At 51.9% G+C, this 15,393-nt stretch overlaps 1 protein-coding gene across 1 annotated transcript in view; it reads right to left on the reverse strand.

The window, feature by feature from the left end:
* Window positions 1-3,415: 3,415 nt before the first annotated feature.
* MORN5 (MORN repeat containing 5) overlaps window positions 3,416-15,393 on the reverse strand; it is a 33,453-nt gene continuing 21,475 nt past the window's right edge. The window contains exon 5 of the mRNA XM_068553630.1: window positions 3,416-3,495. Coding sequence (XP_068409731.1) covers window positions 3,416-3,495 — 80 coding nt within the window. The remainder of the gene's footprint in view (window positions 3,496-15,393) is intronic.

Genomic DNA, 15,393 nt, shown 5'->3' on the forward strand with positions numbered 1-15,393 from the left:
CTGCAGCTCTTCCACCCTAAAACGAAAGGGCTTGGGCTACACAAGACCGTGATTTATGTTTTCAGGGGACCCCGTTTGTCCCAAGCTAATCCTGTAATTTTAGAATGACTTGGGTGTCCTGATGCATTTCCCACTAGAGGCTGCTAGTAAGCATGTTTCAGCCCAAGTCCTCCTTCCTGCTTTGATTAACCTGATACGTTGCTTTTTGGAAGGAGACTCTAGGACAGGGAAAGCAAGTTCATGGTACCTAGGTGTCTGCTGTCCCGGTTTCACCCATGGCAGACATCGCCAATCAGTCGCAGTACTCTCTGTCTCGCTGAGTCTGGGTAAGGGTTCGGAATCCAAATGCTTGAAGTTGGCACTTAAAATGAAAAACGATATGCTGTTCTTGCTCTGGGACCTGGAGGAGGGCTGGGCCCGGGTGCAGCCCAAGAAGGGAACTTGCTTCTTTTCCCTTTCAAAGACAGTTCCAGCTGACTCAGGGCAAAGGAAAGACACCCCTCAGAATGTGATCAGTGCAGCTTGGTTCAGAACTCACCCAGTGAATAAAGTGTGCCTGGCCCTACACTTGGCGCTGATGTTAACAGGAGCAGCTTGGGCCCAGTTCCTGGTGATTGTGGAGCTCTAATCTTTCCTTTGATTTTTGCTCCCAGCCATCGCAGTCCCAAGCACCATCACGTGCTCAGTGGCCAGCCGAGCCATGCCCAGGGTCACCCAGTACCCACTCTGCCTTGAGCCTCCCCCCAGGGTCTGTTCCTTGCGTGGATCACACGGTCGTAGCATGCTGCGGTTCAGACACGTCTCCACTAGCCTGTTAGAACAGCCTGGGAACGTACAGGCCATCAAGACTATTTATTTAAATACAAAACAAAAGGAGGAAAACACACATGCGGAAAAAAATTGTAAGCACTTTTTTGTAAAACCAATGTCTGTTTTGTTACATACCTTTCATGTTGTGCTTTGTAAATGTCTTATTTGTGTAATAAATAAAGTTAATGCAAGTAGAAGTGCTGGCACTGACATCCGGAGCACGATGGGATTCCATTTCTTTCCTGCTCTCTGGTTAAGGGCTCAGGCTCAGGCCTGGCCCCCAGACTATCTGGGCTGCTAGACAGTGAAACCCCTTCCCGGAAGACTGGTTCTGTTTCCCAGCTAGGAAACTGAGCGTTGTAAAGGCATGATGGTGGGTTTCTTCTCTAATCTGAGCTGTGTAGGAAATCAGGCTGGCTGCTCTCCTCCGTCCCACTCCTGACCGTGCTCTGCTGGGCCCCGTGCCAGCCCTGCAGGCTCAGAAGGGTCCAAGGGGGGCTCTCAGCCCGGCAAATGCTGGAGACAGACGGATCCCTCCGACATGCTGTCAAGACGGAGGGGGGCATTTGAGCTGTATCCTCGGATGAGAAGTTCACGGAAATAAGTTCAAAAGAGGAGATGCTGGGGGACCAGGGAGGGAAGCACAGAGGAGCCTGAGTGGGAGATGGGGGAGAATCTGATATGGCGACGTGAAAGGGAATATGCGATGGGAGACAGGGCCACAGGGCCCCAGCTTTGGCACGAGTCTGGGTCTCATGCTGGCCTCGTCGGGTTCCAGAGCCACCCTGTAATCTGGGGAGTGAGAGAGCGCATCCTTCTGCCGGCCGCCAGATGTTCTCGTAGCAGCAGAACCTTTTGTTCGAACCAGAGCGCACCAGGAAGGGAGTGGAATGGCTCTGCCTGGCGCAGAGGCTTCCCCAGTGCCCCAGCCCCACCCCGTGGCCCCGCACAGAGTCACTCCTAGAAGCCTCAGCTCAGGGTGTACGTGGCCATCGCCCCTGCAGGGCCCCCCGGTTAGTTGTTGCATTCTCCATCCCTGACCCCATCCTTGTCCCTCCCCCTCCACTCTTCCAATCCATTTATCGAGCGTTGATTTAGATGTATGTGTATCTTTGAAAAGGAAGTTTGTGTGTGTGTGTTTCTTTACATGAATATACTTTATTTATTTTCAAAACACAGTTTGGAAACCCCCAGTGGACATCAGTCCTGTCATTCTACTGAGGTGAGTGACTGTTGCCCTGGCGGGGAAAGGTGATCCCCCCATCCCTCTGCGGCGCAGCTGAGCGGGCCCAGGTCTCCCTTGACTCCTGGCTCTGCCCCAGCAGGCCGCTCATGGGGCCCTAGATCAAAGGCTAGCTTCCTGCCCTTGCGACCTTGGCAAAGCCCTCCCAGGCCCGACTCCCTCTCCTGAGCAGCCCTTGGGACAAGGCGCAGGGGGCTGCAGGATTCGGCAGCCTCTAAGGAGAGAAAGTTACACAAAGATCCAGGTGATCCAGGTTGCTTGTGGCCCAAGTATAGCCCTGGAACATGTTACCACTTCCTCTGCTGGTTTTCAGCTGACACATGAGATCCCTGGGGGTGATTCTGAAGAATAATTACTCTGTATGCACAGCTAACGAATTAGTTTTTAAAGCAAGCACATGTTGACTACCTGCTAAGTGCCAGCTCCTTCATTGTGTTATTTCATTCAGCCCACATAGCTTACCCTATGGGTTTAAGCATCATTATACATTTTACAGATGAGGAGACTGAAGCTCAGAGAAGTGAAGTGACTTGCCCAGGGTTGTATGATACCCTGTGACTGAGCTGGGATTCACACCCAGGTGTGTACGATGCCAAAGCTGCATTCTTTCTGTGGCACCTCACCGATTCCGTGCTTAGGGTAGGAAGCTCAGATGGGGACGCTTCAGAGAGGAAGAGGCGGTCCTGGGTAATCATTTCTGGGCTTCCAGGAAGATACCAGCTGTGAGCCTGGGCACAGTCATCCTGTCCTACTGCCCTGTGAAATCAAGACTGGTAAGGCAGGCAGCTTGTAGTACACAAACAAACAAACAAAAAACAGCAACAAAAAACAGCTGGGCTTTATCTTCAGGAGGACTCGGATTCAAATGCTGTGTGACCTAGGGCAGGTCACTCAGTTTCTCTGAGCCTCAGATTTCCCATCTCTAAAAGGTAATGCTAAGCCCTTTCTTACAAGGCTGTTGTGTGGAGCTGAGCTAACATAACCACACTGCCCGCACACATGAGTTGCTCATTCCATTCCATTTGTCTATCATTATAAGGTGATGGCTCTCAAACTTCCATATGCGTAAGAAATACCTGAGAATGCAAACTGCTAGACCCCAGTCTCAGCGATTCTGATTAGCAGATACTAGGGTGGGGCCCAGGAAGAGCTAGTTCACAATTTTGCCCAGGTAGATTCTGATGCAGGCGGAATGAGGGTCCCGCTCCAAGAAATAGTCTAAGGAAAGTACAGTTAGGGCCACTGATGGCAGAAAGCTTTTATTCCCGAGTCAAAAATCCGGTTCTAAAACTACAGCCTGCCCCCTGGGCCAGCCAATGCCAGGGGCACAGAAGGAAGCTTGTGACCGAGGGGGCTTAGCACTCACGGCTTGGGCTTAGGACCCATGGTCTCGTCCCAGCCCTTCCGACACGTCCGGATGATCCACTCATGCTCGTCATCATCTGCAAGAGAGAAGGAGGGAGAGCTGGTCGTGCCCTGCCCCGGGAGCCCCCAGGCAGGGTCTTGGGGCTGGGGTGCATGTTGGAGGTGGACCTTGCTGACAGAGCCAGGCACAACATGGATGGGCCGCTCTGAGCTGGGCCCGTGCCCAGTGTGACATCCACCAACGTCACCTCTGGGACAGCCGGTCGAGGCCTTCGTTTCTTTTCTGGGCTTTCCGTTCTGGACCCTTCGGAGAACCTGTGGTTTCCCAGGGGGCTGACACCTTCTGTTTGCCCAGGTCCTTTCGGTGGGGAGAGGAGAGGAGGATCTGGGGGTCCTGTAGGCCCACATGCATTTATCTGCCTTAACTTAATCCTCGTGACCACCCGATGGCAGCAAGCCCGCCTTTCTGCGGACGGACTAACAGGCTCAGAGGATGAGTCGCTAGTCCACAGCCACAGGGTTAGCATGTGGGAGAGCCCAGAACTTGAGCCCCGGGGCTGTCTGAGTACAAGACCTGTGCTGTTTTTAAACCTCAGAGAGAGAGAGAGTTGAGTGGGACACATCCCTTAGTCCACAGCACACTCTCTGTGCCAGGCCCCTCTGCGGGCTGACTCTATTTTCATTTTTCCCCTTTATCCTCCAAAGCCACACCCAGCCCCTTCCCCGCCCCAAGACAGAGACCCACTCCAATGGCGGGATATATACCCCTAAAAATGCACGTAGCCCTGTAAAATATGTACTGTTGTTTTGTGTGCGAATGTGGTTTCAATTTACATAGATGGCATTGTGCTGTGAATTTCATTGTGCCTCACTTTTTTCACTCAACACTACATTTTCAAGATCTATTCTTGTTGAGACGCGGACATCTAGTTCTTTGCTCCTGACTGCTGCCTAATATTCCATGGTGGGCTTCCGTCATGCTTTACTACCCATCCTCCCAGGGGTGGACACGCAGGTTGCCTCCACCTCCGGTTACCGGGAATGACGCTGGGACAAATGTTCTTGGGTCCATCCCTTCGTGGATACGTGGGAGAATTTCTCTGGGATTATATTCCAGGAGGAGGGTTACGGAGCCGTGCACATACTTCATTCCCCAGGACTCCCAGCGAAGCCCGTGTTTTTTCCCCCAGCACCGCACTGCCTGCCTGCGGTCCTTCCCTCGTTCCTGCCTTCCCTCTTCCTGGGGACAAAGAGCACCGGCCCAAACCCCTGCCCTCGAGCAGTTGTCCTCAGGGCGCAGCACCAGAGTCTCTTGCTTCCTACCCTCAACCCCTGCCTAGCTCAGTGCCTCCCGCCCAAGAGGTGGGAGTATGGAACTACTCATCCTCCTTGGGTGCCAAATGGCAGAAGCTAGACGTAAAAGACACTCCTTGAGAGCTGAAACGCAGAGGGCCTGAGATATCCTACCCTCCGAACCAGGGCCGCCTGCCAGGAGCCCTTTCCTCTTCTGTGACAGCACCACTCCCCGGCCCAGGGAGACAAGGCTTACTGTCAGCCTACTGTGTGCTCTGTAATTTACAAACGTCGTCTCTCACTGAGTCTTTTGTGAGAGCCCAGTAGGGTAGGAAAGATTACCCCCACTTCACAGAGAGGACGAGCCTTACCTCGTGTCCACGTCCAGCGGAATTTAAGCCAAGGCTCATCAGACCCCAAAGCCTGACTTTCCACCCCAGGGCAGGCCCGACGGTGCCAGAAGGCGAGGCTGCCCCACAGAGCCGGCCTCCTCCGCCCCCCCCCCCCCCCCCATTAGTTCTTTGTCTGTGACCTCAGGAGAAAGGCTCTCTGCCTGCACACTCTGGCCTTTGAGGACTGCCCTCGGCAGCCGGTGGGCCTCAGTTTCCCCCGGGGAGGCTGCGGGGGAATCCGCACCTGGTTGTCAACCCGGGGGGTGGGGGGGGGGACGGTGGGCGGGGAGAGCGGCGGCACACAAGGAGTTAAGCGCTGGTGAAGCCCACTTTTGCCACACCGAGAGCAGCCTGGTTGATAATTACAGTTCTGAAGTCTCCGGGCTATTCGAATCAGTGCAGCTGCAACCTCTTCAGTGGTAACCCTGAAACCAGACCAACTGGGTTTATTGTGCTGAACCAGTCCTCAGGCCCCTCCCTGATGGTTACAAATTGACAGCAATGGACTTAACAGCCCTCTTCACTACCCCTTTCACTCTCTACCTGGCCGCTCAGCCACCAATTTGAATGACAGATGCCTCCCCTCCCAGCAGCTGCTCCCCAGCCCTCCCCTCCACCTCCCCTGTGCCGCGAGGCGGCTCCCCTGTCCCTGCCACGCCAGGGCGAGGCTGCCGAAGCACATTTCATCAATATTTAAAATGGAATTAAACCTGCAGCTTTGATTAATGCCTCCCAGATCCCGGCAGTTGTGATTACTATTTTGCAAATTGCGATTGTTGGAATATGTTAATATGATTGTCTGAGAACATCTTCACCTTCTCGGATAATTTTCCCCCTTTTTCGGCAGGACGAGAGGGGGAGAGGAGGAGGAAAAAAGATGGGAAAAAAACACCCCGCAAACTCTTTAATCAATTGTAAATTATTACCCTCGGCACAATTGCCGGTGGTTCAGAGGAAGGGGAGGGAGATTTCTGGTTTGGTGCATTTATCTTTAAAAGTTTTGGCCCCCACTGGCCCAGTAATTCCACCCTGGGATGTTATGCTAAGGGAATAATCTATTTGTCTCGGTACCATTTAGAATCAAGAAAACTGAAACAGCCTATGCTTCTAAAAACAAGAGGATGATTACTTTGTTGTATATTCATTCATTTAACAAATAATTTCTAAACACTGACTATGTGCCAGGCATACTGCTAAGTTTGGGGGGCGGGTGGGAGACACCATGAGCCACATGAGGATTTAGCAGCCACTGAAAAAAATATGGTTATGAAGTCTGTATAGCAACATAGGAGGAATGTTTTTGATATGATAATAAGCAAAAAAAAAAAAAAGGTGGAAGGAGGTAAGAAAGAAAATTACATAGACAGTATAATCTGTGTAAAAATTGTGCACAGAAGAAAAATTAAAAATAATAAATTGAACGTGAATAATGGTCAGCTCTGAGCAGTGGGGCTAGAGAGGTTCTTCTGTTTTTGGTATTTCCCAAATCTTTCATTAATGTGTATCCACAATAGAAAATAAAAATAATCATTGGCTTTTTTTCCTACCCTCTAATTTATTGCCTTGGTAATTTCATGCATTTTAGTAAATGAAGTAAAATGTTTCTAGGTTCCTAGAAACACCAGTAGGGTTCTTGAATTTCTAAAAAGTAAAAAAATATTGGTAAGAATGCATAAAAGTTGGAGAATAGACAAATCTCCTGCGCAGAAGAATTCCAGACAATTTATGTGGATAGTCTGCCATCAAGGAGATGGGGCATAACTCCCTATTCCTTAGATGTGGGCTGCATAGTGGTCTCCTCGTAAAAAGGACAGTATCGGAAGGGGGTAAAAAACCAAAAAAAGAGTAACTTTTCAATGAAGAAACCTGACAAACACACCTCATCCAAGTGATCAAGGTCAACATCAGCAGTGATAAGCCTTGTGGATAGTGTATGGCCTTGATATGATGAAAATGGCACTTACCTCTGTGGTCTTCCTCCCCCAAACCCACAACCCCAGTCGAATCATGTGAAAACCATCAGACAAATTCCAATCAAAGGACATTTTACAAAACATTTGACCAGTACTCCTGAAAAGTGTCATCGAAAACAAGGAAAGTCTGAGAAACTCTCACAGCCAAGAGGATCCTAAGGTGAAGTGACAACTAAATGTAATGTGGTGTCATGGGTGGGATCCTGGAACAGAAAAGAGACATTAAGGAAAGATGGAGGAAATCTGAATGAAGTATGGGCTTTAGTTATTTTTATTTAGTTAATAAAAATGTATCGATATTAGTTCATTAATTGTGACAGATGCATGGTTCAATGTAAGATGTTAATAATAGGGACACTGGATGTGGGGTATAGTGGGAACTCTCTGTACTATCTTTTCAATAATTCTGTATATCTGAAATTGTACTAAAATAAAATGTTTATTTTAAAAAATGCCTGAAAATCCAGTGTGCTCTGTAAAAGGTGAGATTATCATGTTCTCCAAGAGGAGTGGAAACCTTTTCACACACCCAACCATCCAAAATAAAGTCCTTCACACCCTTTCCTCTGTCCTGGGCCCTGCACTTCACAGTTTATGATTCTACACAAATATGGAGAACAAACTAGTGGTTACCAGTGGGGAGAGGGAAGGGAGGAGGGGGCCATACAGGTGTAGGGGGGGAAAAAGGGTTATTATGGGATTATGTGAAATCATATGTATGAAACTTGAAAATTGTAAAGCACTATAGAACTTAAAGAATCTTTCATTCAATAAAAAAATTTATGAGCCTATACTTACTTGCAGATTTCCTTATATAGTTTTCTCTCCCACTGGGCTGTAAACTTAATGCAGAGACTATGTCTGCCTGTTGACCACTGGACCCAGCATACAGCAGGCAACCAAAAACTGCTTTGCCAGTTGAAGTCTGGAATAAGTCTGTTGCCTTCTGATTTGTCTTTGTTGCTATCAACAAACATTCCTGACACCTATTTCTTGGCATTCATGTCTCATCTCAAATGTCACTTCTCAGTGATCCCTGATATCCGGTGTTCATTTTATCTCCTTCATGGCGTATGCCTCTTGCTGCAATTTTCTTGTATATTTACATGTTGTCTGTCTCCCCATCCACACTACAAGCTCCAGTGAAACCAGGGCCTTGTCTGCTTCTTCACTGTGGCATCATCAGACCAGTGTCTGGCACACAGGAGTGCTTAGCCCACATCTGTTGAATGAATGAATGAACGATTGAATCAACAAGCTCAATCCTGTGGCCAGCCCTGTGCCTGGTGCTGGGGGACAGAGGGGACTGAGACCCAAAGGGTTGACCCAGGCACTCTTCGGCTTAATCTGTCTGCTCCTGTGGCACAGAGATTTCTTTATTCTGGTTCTCAGCTTTGGAAGTGACCTCGCTGCTCCCTGCATCCCCTCCCCTCCTGCCCCCAATGAATCTCACCAATCACTAGGAGAACTGGGCGTCTTACAGAGAAGAAAAGGAGCTTGCAGCAAGAGAGACCCCAAATCTGACCACAGGCCACCCAACTAAGAAGCTTTCCCTGTAAAGGCTCCCCACTCCTTCGCCTGGACCTTAAGACCTTTCCAGCCTGCCTCCCTCCCCGGCTCGCCTGACGCTGTGAAATGCAGCTACCCTGACTTAACGCAGTCGCCCACGGGCATGTGTTCAGTGCCTCTGTGCCTTTGTAAAAGCTGCTCCAGGGAGCGGGGGACACCCTTCCTTTCAGGACCTGGTTCAGGTGCAGGGCCTCTCAGAGCTCAAGAGAGGCCCAGGGCACTTCCCATTTCTTGACCTTAGTGAATATAAAAGTGAAGAAAGGCCTAAACATGAGTATAACAATTGCAATATATTTTAAACATGTACGTTTGACACATTAATTCTTTCAACACAAACAACCCAATGTAACATAGATGTGTTTTTCTAGGATTTCTGTCAAAGAAGTAGAAATCCACAGTGCATTAAAGATGGTGTGGTCAGGAAACAGGGCTGCCTGCATGAACATGGTTTTCTTTCAGGCCTATCACAGCCCCAGCTTCAGGCACCTGATGAATGTGTGTACCCCCGGCCGTCCTCCCCTGCCATGGGCCCTGCCTGGACGTCACCTTCCCTGACCCAGGCTGCGGTCATGGTCATGGTCACCCCCACCAGCCAAGGGGAGCCATGATCAATTCACTCTTTAGAGCCCGGCGCAGATCCAGCACTTAAAAAGTATTTAATAAATATATGGTGGATGAATGAATAAAGAAATGTAAATTTGGGGACATAAAAGTAATAAGTTTGCTCTGTGGGATTTAGAAAAAGGGGGAAGAATTTCTTCCCCACCCTCAGCCAGCGGAGCTGAGAGGGCAAAGCAGACATGCCAAGGGCGGGGCCGAGGCCAAGGGCGGGGCCAAGGCCAAGGGCAGGGCCAAGGCCACGGGGCTGCTGTTTCCTTTTCTGTCTCGAGGCCACGGACCGAGCAGCCCCACCACATGGGGAGGATGGGTTGTCTGGGCTCACACCTGGGCGCCAGCCACACTCCGGAAGCTCAAAGCCCTGGCTGGCCTGGGGCCCCACGGTGAGGGTGGGAGGGGCAGGCCCGCACAGGCCACCAGGCAGGGCCCAGGTCACCGAGAGTGTCATTCGTGCAGGCTGCAGGTCGGTGCAGTGCTGGGGGAAGAAGGGTCCTGAAAGTCGGACAGCACATGCAACACAACGTTGGCTGCCCTGACGGCTGGCAGGGAGGCGGTGTGGCGCAGTGGTTAAGGGCGCGAGCTTTGGAGCTCGGCCGCCACTAGCTCAGAGACCTTGGGCAAATGGCCTCGCACTTCTCTGGGTGTCATCTCCTTATCTGCGGAGGTGCCTGCCCGGAAGGTTTCCTGGGAGGATCAACTGAGATCATTCCCGAAAAGTGCGTAGCACAGTGCCTGGTGCGCAGGAAATGCCAACAACCAAAGAAAGCCAGAAGCTGTCTTTGCAAGGTGGGACTTCAGGGCCCCTGTGACTGCACAGCATAGGCTGGAGGGAGTTCAGGGTCCTTTGTGAGCCCTGCCGCCATCTTGCTGGGTGATCTTGGACAAGTCACTGCCCCTCTCTGAGCCGGCTCCTTGTCTGTACAGCGGGTTTAACCAGACCTCCGGCAGAGGGCAGACTGGGGACTGGCAGGGCTGAACGGCCCTAGGTGGGTACCCAGGAAGTGTGAGCTAGGATCATCATTTCGATGGGCCTTTAATTCCCAAACTGGGTACCTTCAAGGGGGTGTTCTTAAGGAACTCAGCACCCCTGGAACTTGTGGTTCCCTGCGGGGGTGGAGGGAGGAGCTGGGAGGAGGAGGTCTTTACACAAGGATCAAGAGCCGCAGCTCAGCTAATGCTTCTGTTCAAAGCGAGGGGCAGGCGAGCACAGAGAGGGCAAACGGGCTGATTCAGGTCATCAGGCACCCACAGGCCAGATGTCGCTAACTCACGGCACGCCTTTGGGCCAAGCACACCTGCAGCGCCCACCTGGTGTGCGGGAGCCTCGGGTGGGGACTGGGAAAGGGGGGAGACCAGGATGAGTCGAGGTGTCCAGCCTCGGGAGAGGGGATGAGTGTCACGCCGGCCGAGCACCCGGGAAGCACAGGGCTCTGTGGGGAGAGGGGCACGTCCGTCCTCTTCTCAGTGAGTAAAAGGGGTTGTCCCCAGTCAGGACGAGGAAACCAAGGCTTGGGGTGCAAACCGTCTCCCCACCTCATTCCACCAGCGGGGAGGGGAAGGGCACAGAGTGCTGGCGTGAAGGTCACGCTTGGTGAGGCTGTGTGTGCACGGGCACAAGTGGGCGTGTTTCCATCGAAGTGTGGGAATCTACCCAAGTGTGAGTGTGAATGTGTGCAAGCGTGCATCGGTGTGTGCCGTGAGTGTGTAAGTGGCTCTGTCTGAGGTGCAGGGTGAAGAGGAGAGAGTGCGCCCGTATGGGGACCCTCAGCCTGCGTGTGACACGCGGTGTGTGGCTGGGTGAGTGGCAGGCGGTGTGTGAGCATTTGAGTCTCTGTGTGGGATCAGATGTCAAGGGAGGAGGCGTGCAGCTCGCAGTGACAGCCCAGCGTGCATCCAAAACGCCAGGCCACGCCAGGCTCTAGGGCAGGAGCTCTGCCATGAGGGCTGCCCTCTCTTCCTGGGGTCAAGGCCAGCGCGCTCTCAGACGGCTCCTGTGTGAGCTGTCGCTGGGGTGAGAGGTGCATGGCAAACCTGGCACCCGAGGCTGTGGGCAGGTGCAGTCCCCAAAGCCCGGCCACACCCTCTGTGCAAATGCAGGGGTGAGGGCGGCAACCAGTGCCAGGGCATCCCTGTCCCAACTCCTGCAAACAAAGAGGCTTTGAACTTTGCTGGCAGAGGTGTGGCCAGAGGCCAAGGCCACGGCGTTGCCAATATCGACTGACGGGTGGCTGTCCAGGCAGAGCCCACCATCGGGCAGGAAGGGAGGCCCGGGGCTGCTCTTGCTTTCCCTGTAAAGGAGCATCTTGTGGGCTGGGTGGGTGGAGGTCTCCAGCGGGTGGGGGGGGGGGGGGTGGGGGTGGTGAGGCCAGGCTGCTTCACCCATGGGGGAACTGGGGGGCAGGGCCTAGCACCCACAAGCTTGTCAAGGCCTATTCAACTGTACGAGACATGGGAAAAAATGACTGACTCTGAAACATAGAAAGAGAAACTGCAACACTGAAATTAATAAATGTTATAATTAATGCATTAAGCCTGAATTAATTATTAAATTTAGAAATCAAAACAATGCTATTACACTTGAAATCAATTCGTAGGTTTGGTTTCCTCATTTGTCAAGAATTCTCCAGTGTGCATACGGCTCTCAAGAAATCACAGCCAATTGTTAAAGTCTTGTAGTCAAACCATCTACCAAACAAAGTTTGAAAAATCCTTTCGAAATTTTAACAGCAAAAAATTACATTTAATATGGGAGCGTGGATACATTCTGTTTTAATATGTTGAAACCATTGGGTTGAGACCTTCGAGGTCAGACCTAGGGCTGGATCGGGCTGTGACTGGGGGAGGGTGAGTCTGGGCAACGAATATGGTGAGCTGGTATCAGGTCCATGTGCCGGGCACATGCATGTACTTTCCATGCCTGATCTCATGCAATTCTCATACCACCTTTGTTATGTGCACAGTTGGTGTCTCAGGTGGCACTGCAGATGCTCCAGTTGGTGGGTAAAGGGAAAAGTGCCCACGGTCATAATGACCCTTGGGAATCTCTTAGGAAAGCCCCAGACTGGAGAAGGACGTCTCACTAAGTGTCGTACTATTGGGGTTCTGACACTATTGGGACAGAGAGTTATTCCTGCTGTTGAGGTCCAGATGCATAGCTGGCCTGTGTTTATGGGCCCTACTGGTAAAAAAAAAAAATACACATCCTTAAATACTAGCATCAGCTTGTGTGTGGCAAGGTGCTCACACAACAGGAGGTGCACAGGGATGCAGACCAACTGATTCACATCTCCCACACTCACTCCAGAGCAGGTGTGTGCTAAGCAGGGAGGGTGCAAAGTCACCAACACCATCTATATTGCTATTCTTGTTTCCCTGGTTCCCACTCTTATTTTTCAAGCACTCATAATTGCATTTGTGTTCACTAAAGATGTCTGTGATGCCTGGCCGCTGTACACAGGCAGCGCTGGGAGGCCAAGTGCTGAGGCCAAGGTCACTCGGTCGGCCCTTGCTCTGACCCTCTGCTCCCTTCTGCCCCTGCTCTCCAGCTGCATGTGGACCATGGACTGACAGGGACAGGCCTGGCAGTTGGGCCTGTCCTCCAGGTGGCAGATGCTGGGGGCAGAATTAAGGCTGGGACGGTGCGGATGGCCAGGAGGGATGTTAGGATGTTAAGGACCTACGGAACTCAGACTAGAACTCACTTAATCCTCACAGCAATCTTGCAAAGTCAGTGTTACTTGTTTTTAAAGATTATTTTTTAAAAATTAATTAATTAATTTATTTTTGGCTGTGTTGGGTCTCCGCTGGTACACGTGGGCCTTCCCTAGTTGCGTCGAGGGGGGCCTCCTGTTGCGGTGGCCTCTCTTGTTGAGGAGCACGGGCTCTAGGCGCGCAGGCTTCAGCAGTCATGGCACACGGACTCTAGAGCGCAGGCTCAGCAGTTGTGGTGCTCGGGCTCAGTTGCTCCGCGGCACGTGGGGTCCTCCCGGACCAGGGCTCGAACCCGTGTCCCCTGCACTGGCAGATGGACTCCCAACCACTGCACCACCAGGGAAGCCCAAAAGTCAGTGTTATTATCCCGTTTCACAGGGGAGGGCTCTGAGGCTCAGAGAGATGGAGTTATATGTCCCAGCTCACTCAGCTAATAAGGGGGTACAGGCTCATACCCAAGTCTATCTCCAGAGCTGCAGCCCTCAGCCACTACACACTTCCCTGAAAAATCTTTCTGCAACTGCCACGTCTTTACTCTCTGAAGGATTGAAGCTAAGCTCCCTAACCTGGCATTCAAGCCTCTCTCCAGCCCACACTGGGTCCCTCTGCTTTGAATGCCCAGCTCAGACACACTCCTACACACCCATCAAAGCCTACTCCGTCCATCACTGCCTAAGGGAGGCTTTCCTTGACTACTCCTCTGTCTCCCAACACAGCAGCGGGTCTCAGGTGCTCCATCTTGAGTACCCAGGCCCCTGCATCTCTGTGCCTTTGCTCATGTTTTCCCTTCCCTTCCATGCAGCAAAATCCACCTCTCAAACTTTAAAGCCTAGCCAAACACCACCTTTTCCAGAACATCAATTTGACTTGGGACACACTTACCGTTTTCTCTGTGCTCCCCCAGCACACTGTGCTTCTGACTCCTGGCACCAGCAAAGCAGGGCACTCCTGGTTTTTTGGAGAAAGAATCTCATATCTGGGACTTCCCTGGTGGAGCAGTGGTCAAGAATCCGCCTGCCAATGCAGGGGACATGGGTTCGAGCCCTGGTCCGGGAAGATCGCACGTGCCGCGGAGCAACTAAGCCCATGCGCCACAACTACTGAGCCTGCACTCTGGAGCCCGCGAGCCACAACTGCTGAGCCCACGTGCCTAGGGCCCATGCTCCGCAACAAGAGAAGCCACCGCAATGAGAAGCCCGCGCACCGCAACGAGGAGTAGCCCCTGCTCGCTGGAACTAGAGAAAGCCCGTGCGCAGCAACGAAGACCCAACGCAGTCACAAATAAATAAATAAAATAAATATACTGAAAAAAAAAAAAGAATCTCATATCTGATATTCCAGATTAAACATCAATATAAACATCATGGAGAATATAGAATTATGTTGGACTTCCTTCCATATACTTTTTTTCTGGTTTCTGTTATTTTACTTTCTGAGCTATATTTTGAGGGGCAGGAGGTTCTCTGCAGCCTTTTGAACACTTAGGCTCTAGGCTTCCGTCCAGAGAGTGCCCATCCCGGGTCCTGTGACTGTTTCTGCATCTCTCCCCACCCCCGACCCTGCACTGGTTTGGGGAGGTGGCAGGCACTGAGGTGGCCTCCAGGTGAGACCCTGGTATCCGCAGGGGATCAGTTAGGGCCTGCGTCTGGGGGGATCTTAGAGGGCCTGAGGCTCCAGATGAATAAGAAATGCTGAGGATGATGGGAACACATCCAGAACAGTGCCAAAGGCGGGCTAGAGAGATCAGGGGACTGCAGGCCTCCAGCCCAGTTTTGAAACTGGCATGAAAAGCAGGTGGGAGGAGGCCAGAGGGCAGCTTGCCAAGGTCACCCTGGCTCCTCCCTTGGGGGCATGGGGTTAAGGAGGCCCCTGCTTCTCAACCAGTACTAGTCCCTGGGATGTAAAACAGTCCCAAGTGTGATCTCCGACAGGCCTTAAGCTCCTCGTGGGCTGGGCACTGCTCTCGCTGCATCCCCTGCATCACCTCAGTAACACTCACCACAATCCTGGAAGGAAGGTCGTAGTTCTACCCCCATTTGTCAGATGAGGAAACCGAAGCTCAGAGAAGTTAAGAGTCTAGCTTGAGATCACACAGCTGGCCAATGGCAGAACCAGGGTCTGAGGGCAGATCTGGCAGTCCCTGGAGCTGGCCTGTAACCCTGCCTGCCTCTCCTGGACCTGAGGTTGAGCAGGGCTCTCAGCCAACTGCCCTGAGTTCCAGCGTGTGGGCTGAGGAAGCGAGATGAGGCTCTTTCCCCCTGGGCTCTGGCCTCGCATCCACTTCTATTAAAGGAGACAAAACAAACCACGGCGGTGCTGGCTCGGGTGGACTCTAGCCACGGAAGGGGAAGCTGTATCCTTTGGATGCTTCCAGGAGGCTGCTATGGGGGGTGGGGGATGTATTGCTGTCAGAGTCCTG

Source organism: Eschrichtius robustus, chromosome 10 (assembly GCF_028021215.1).
Source record: "Eschrichtius robustus isolate mEscRob2 chromosome 10, mEscRob2.pri, whole genome shotgun sequence".
Classification (NCBI taxonomy): Eukaryota; Metazoa; Chordata; class Mammalia; order Artiodactyla; family Eschrichtiidae; genus Eschrichtius; species Eschrichtius robustus.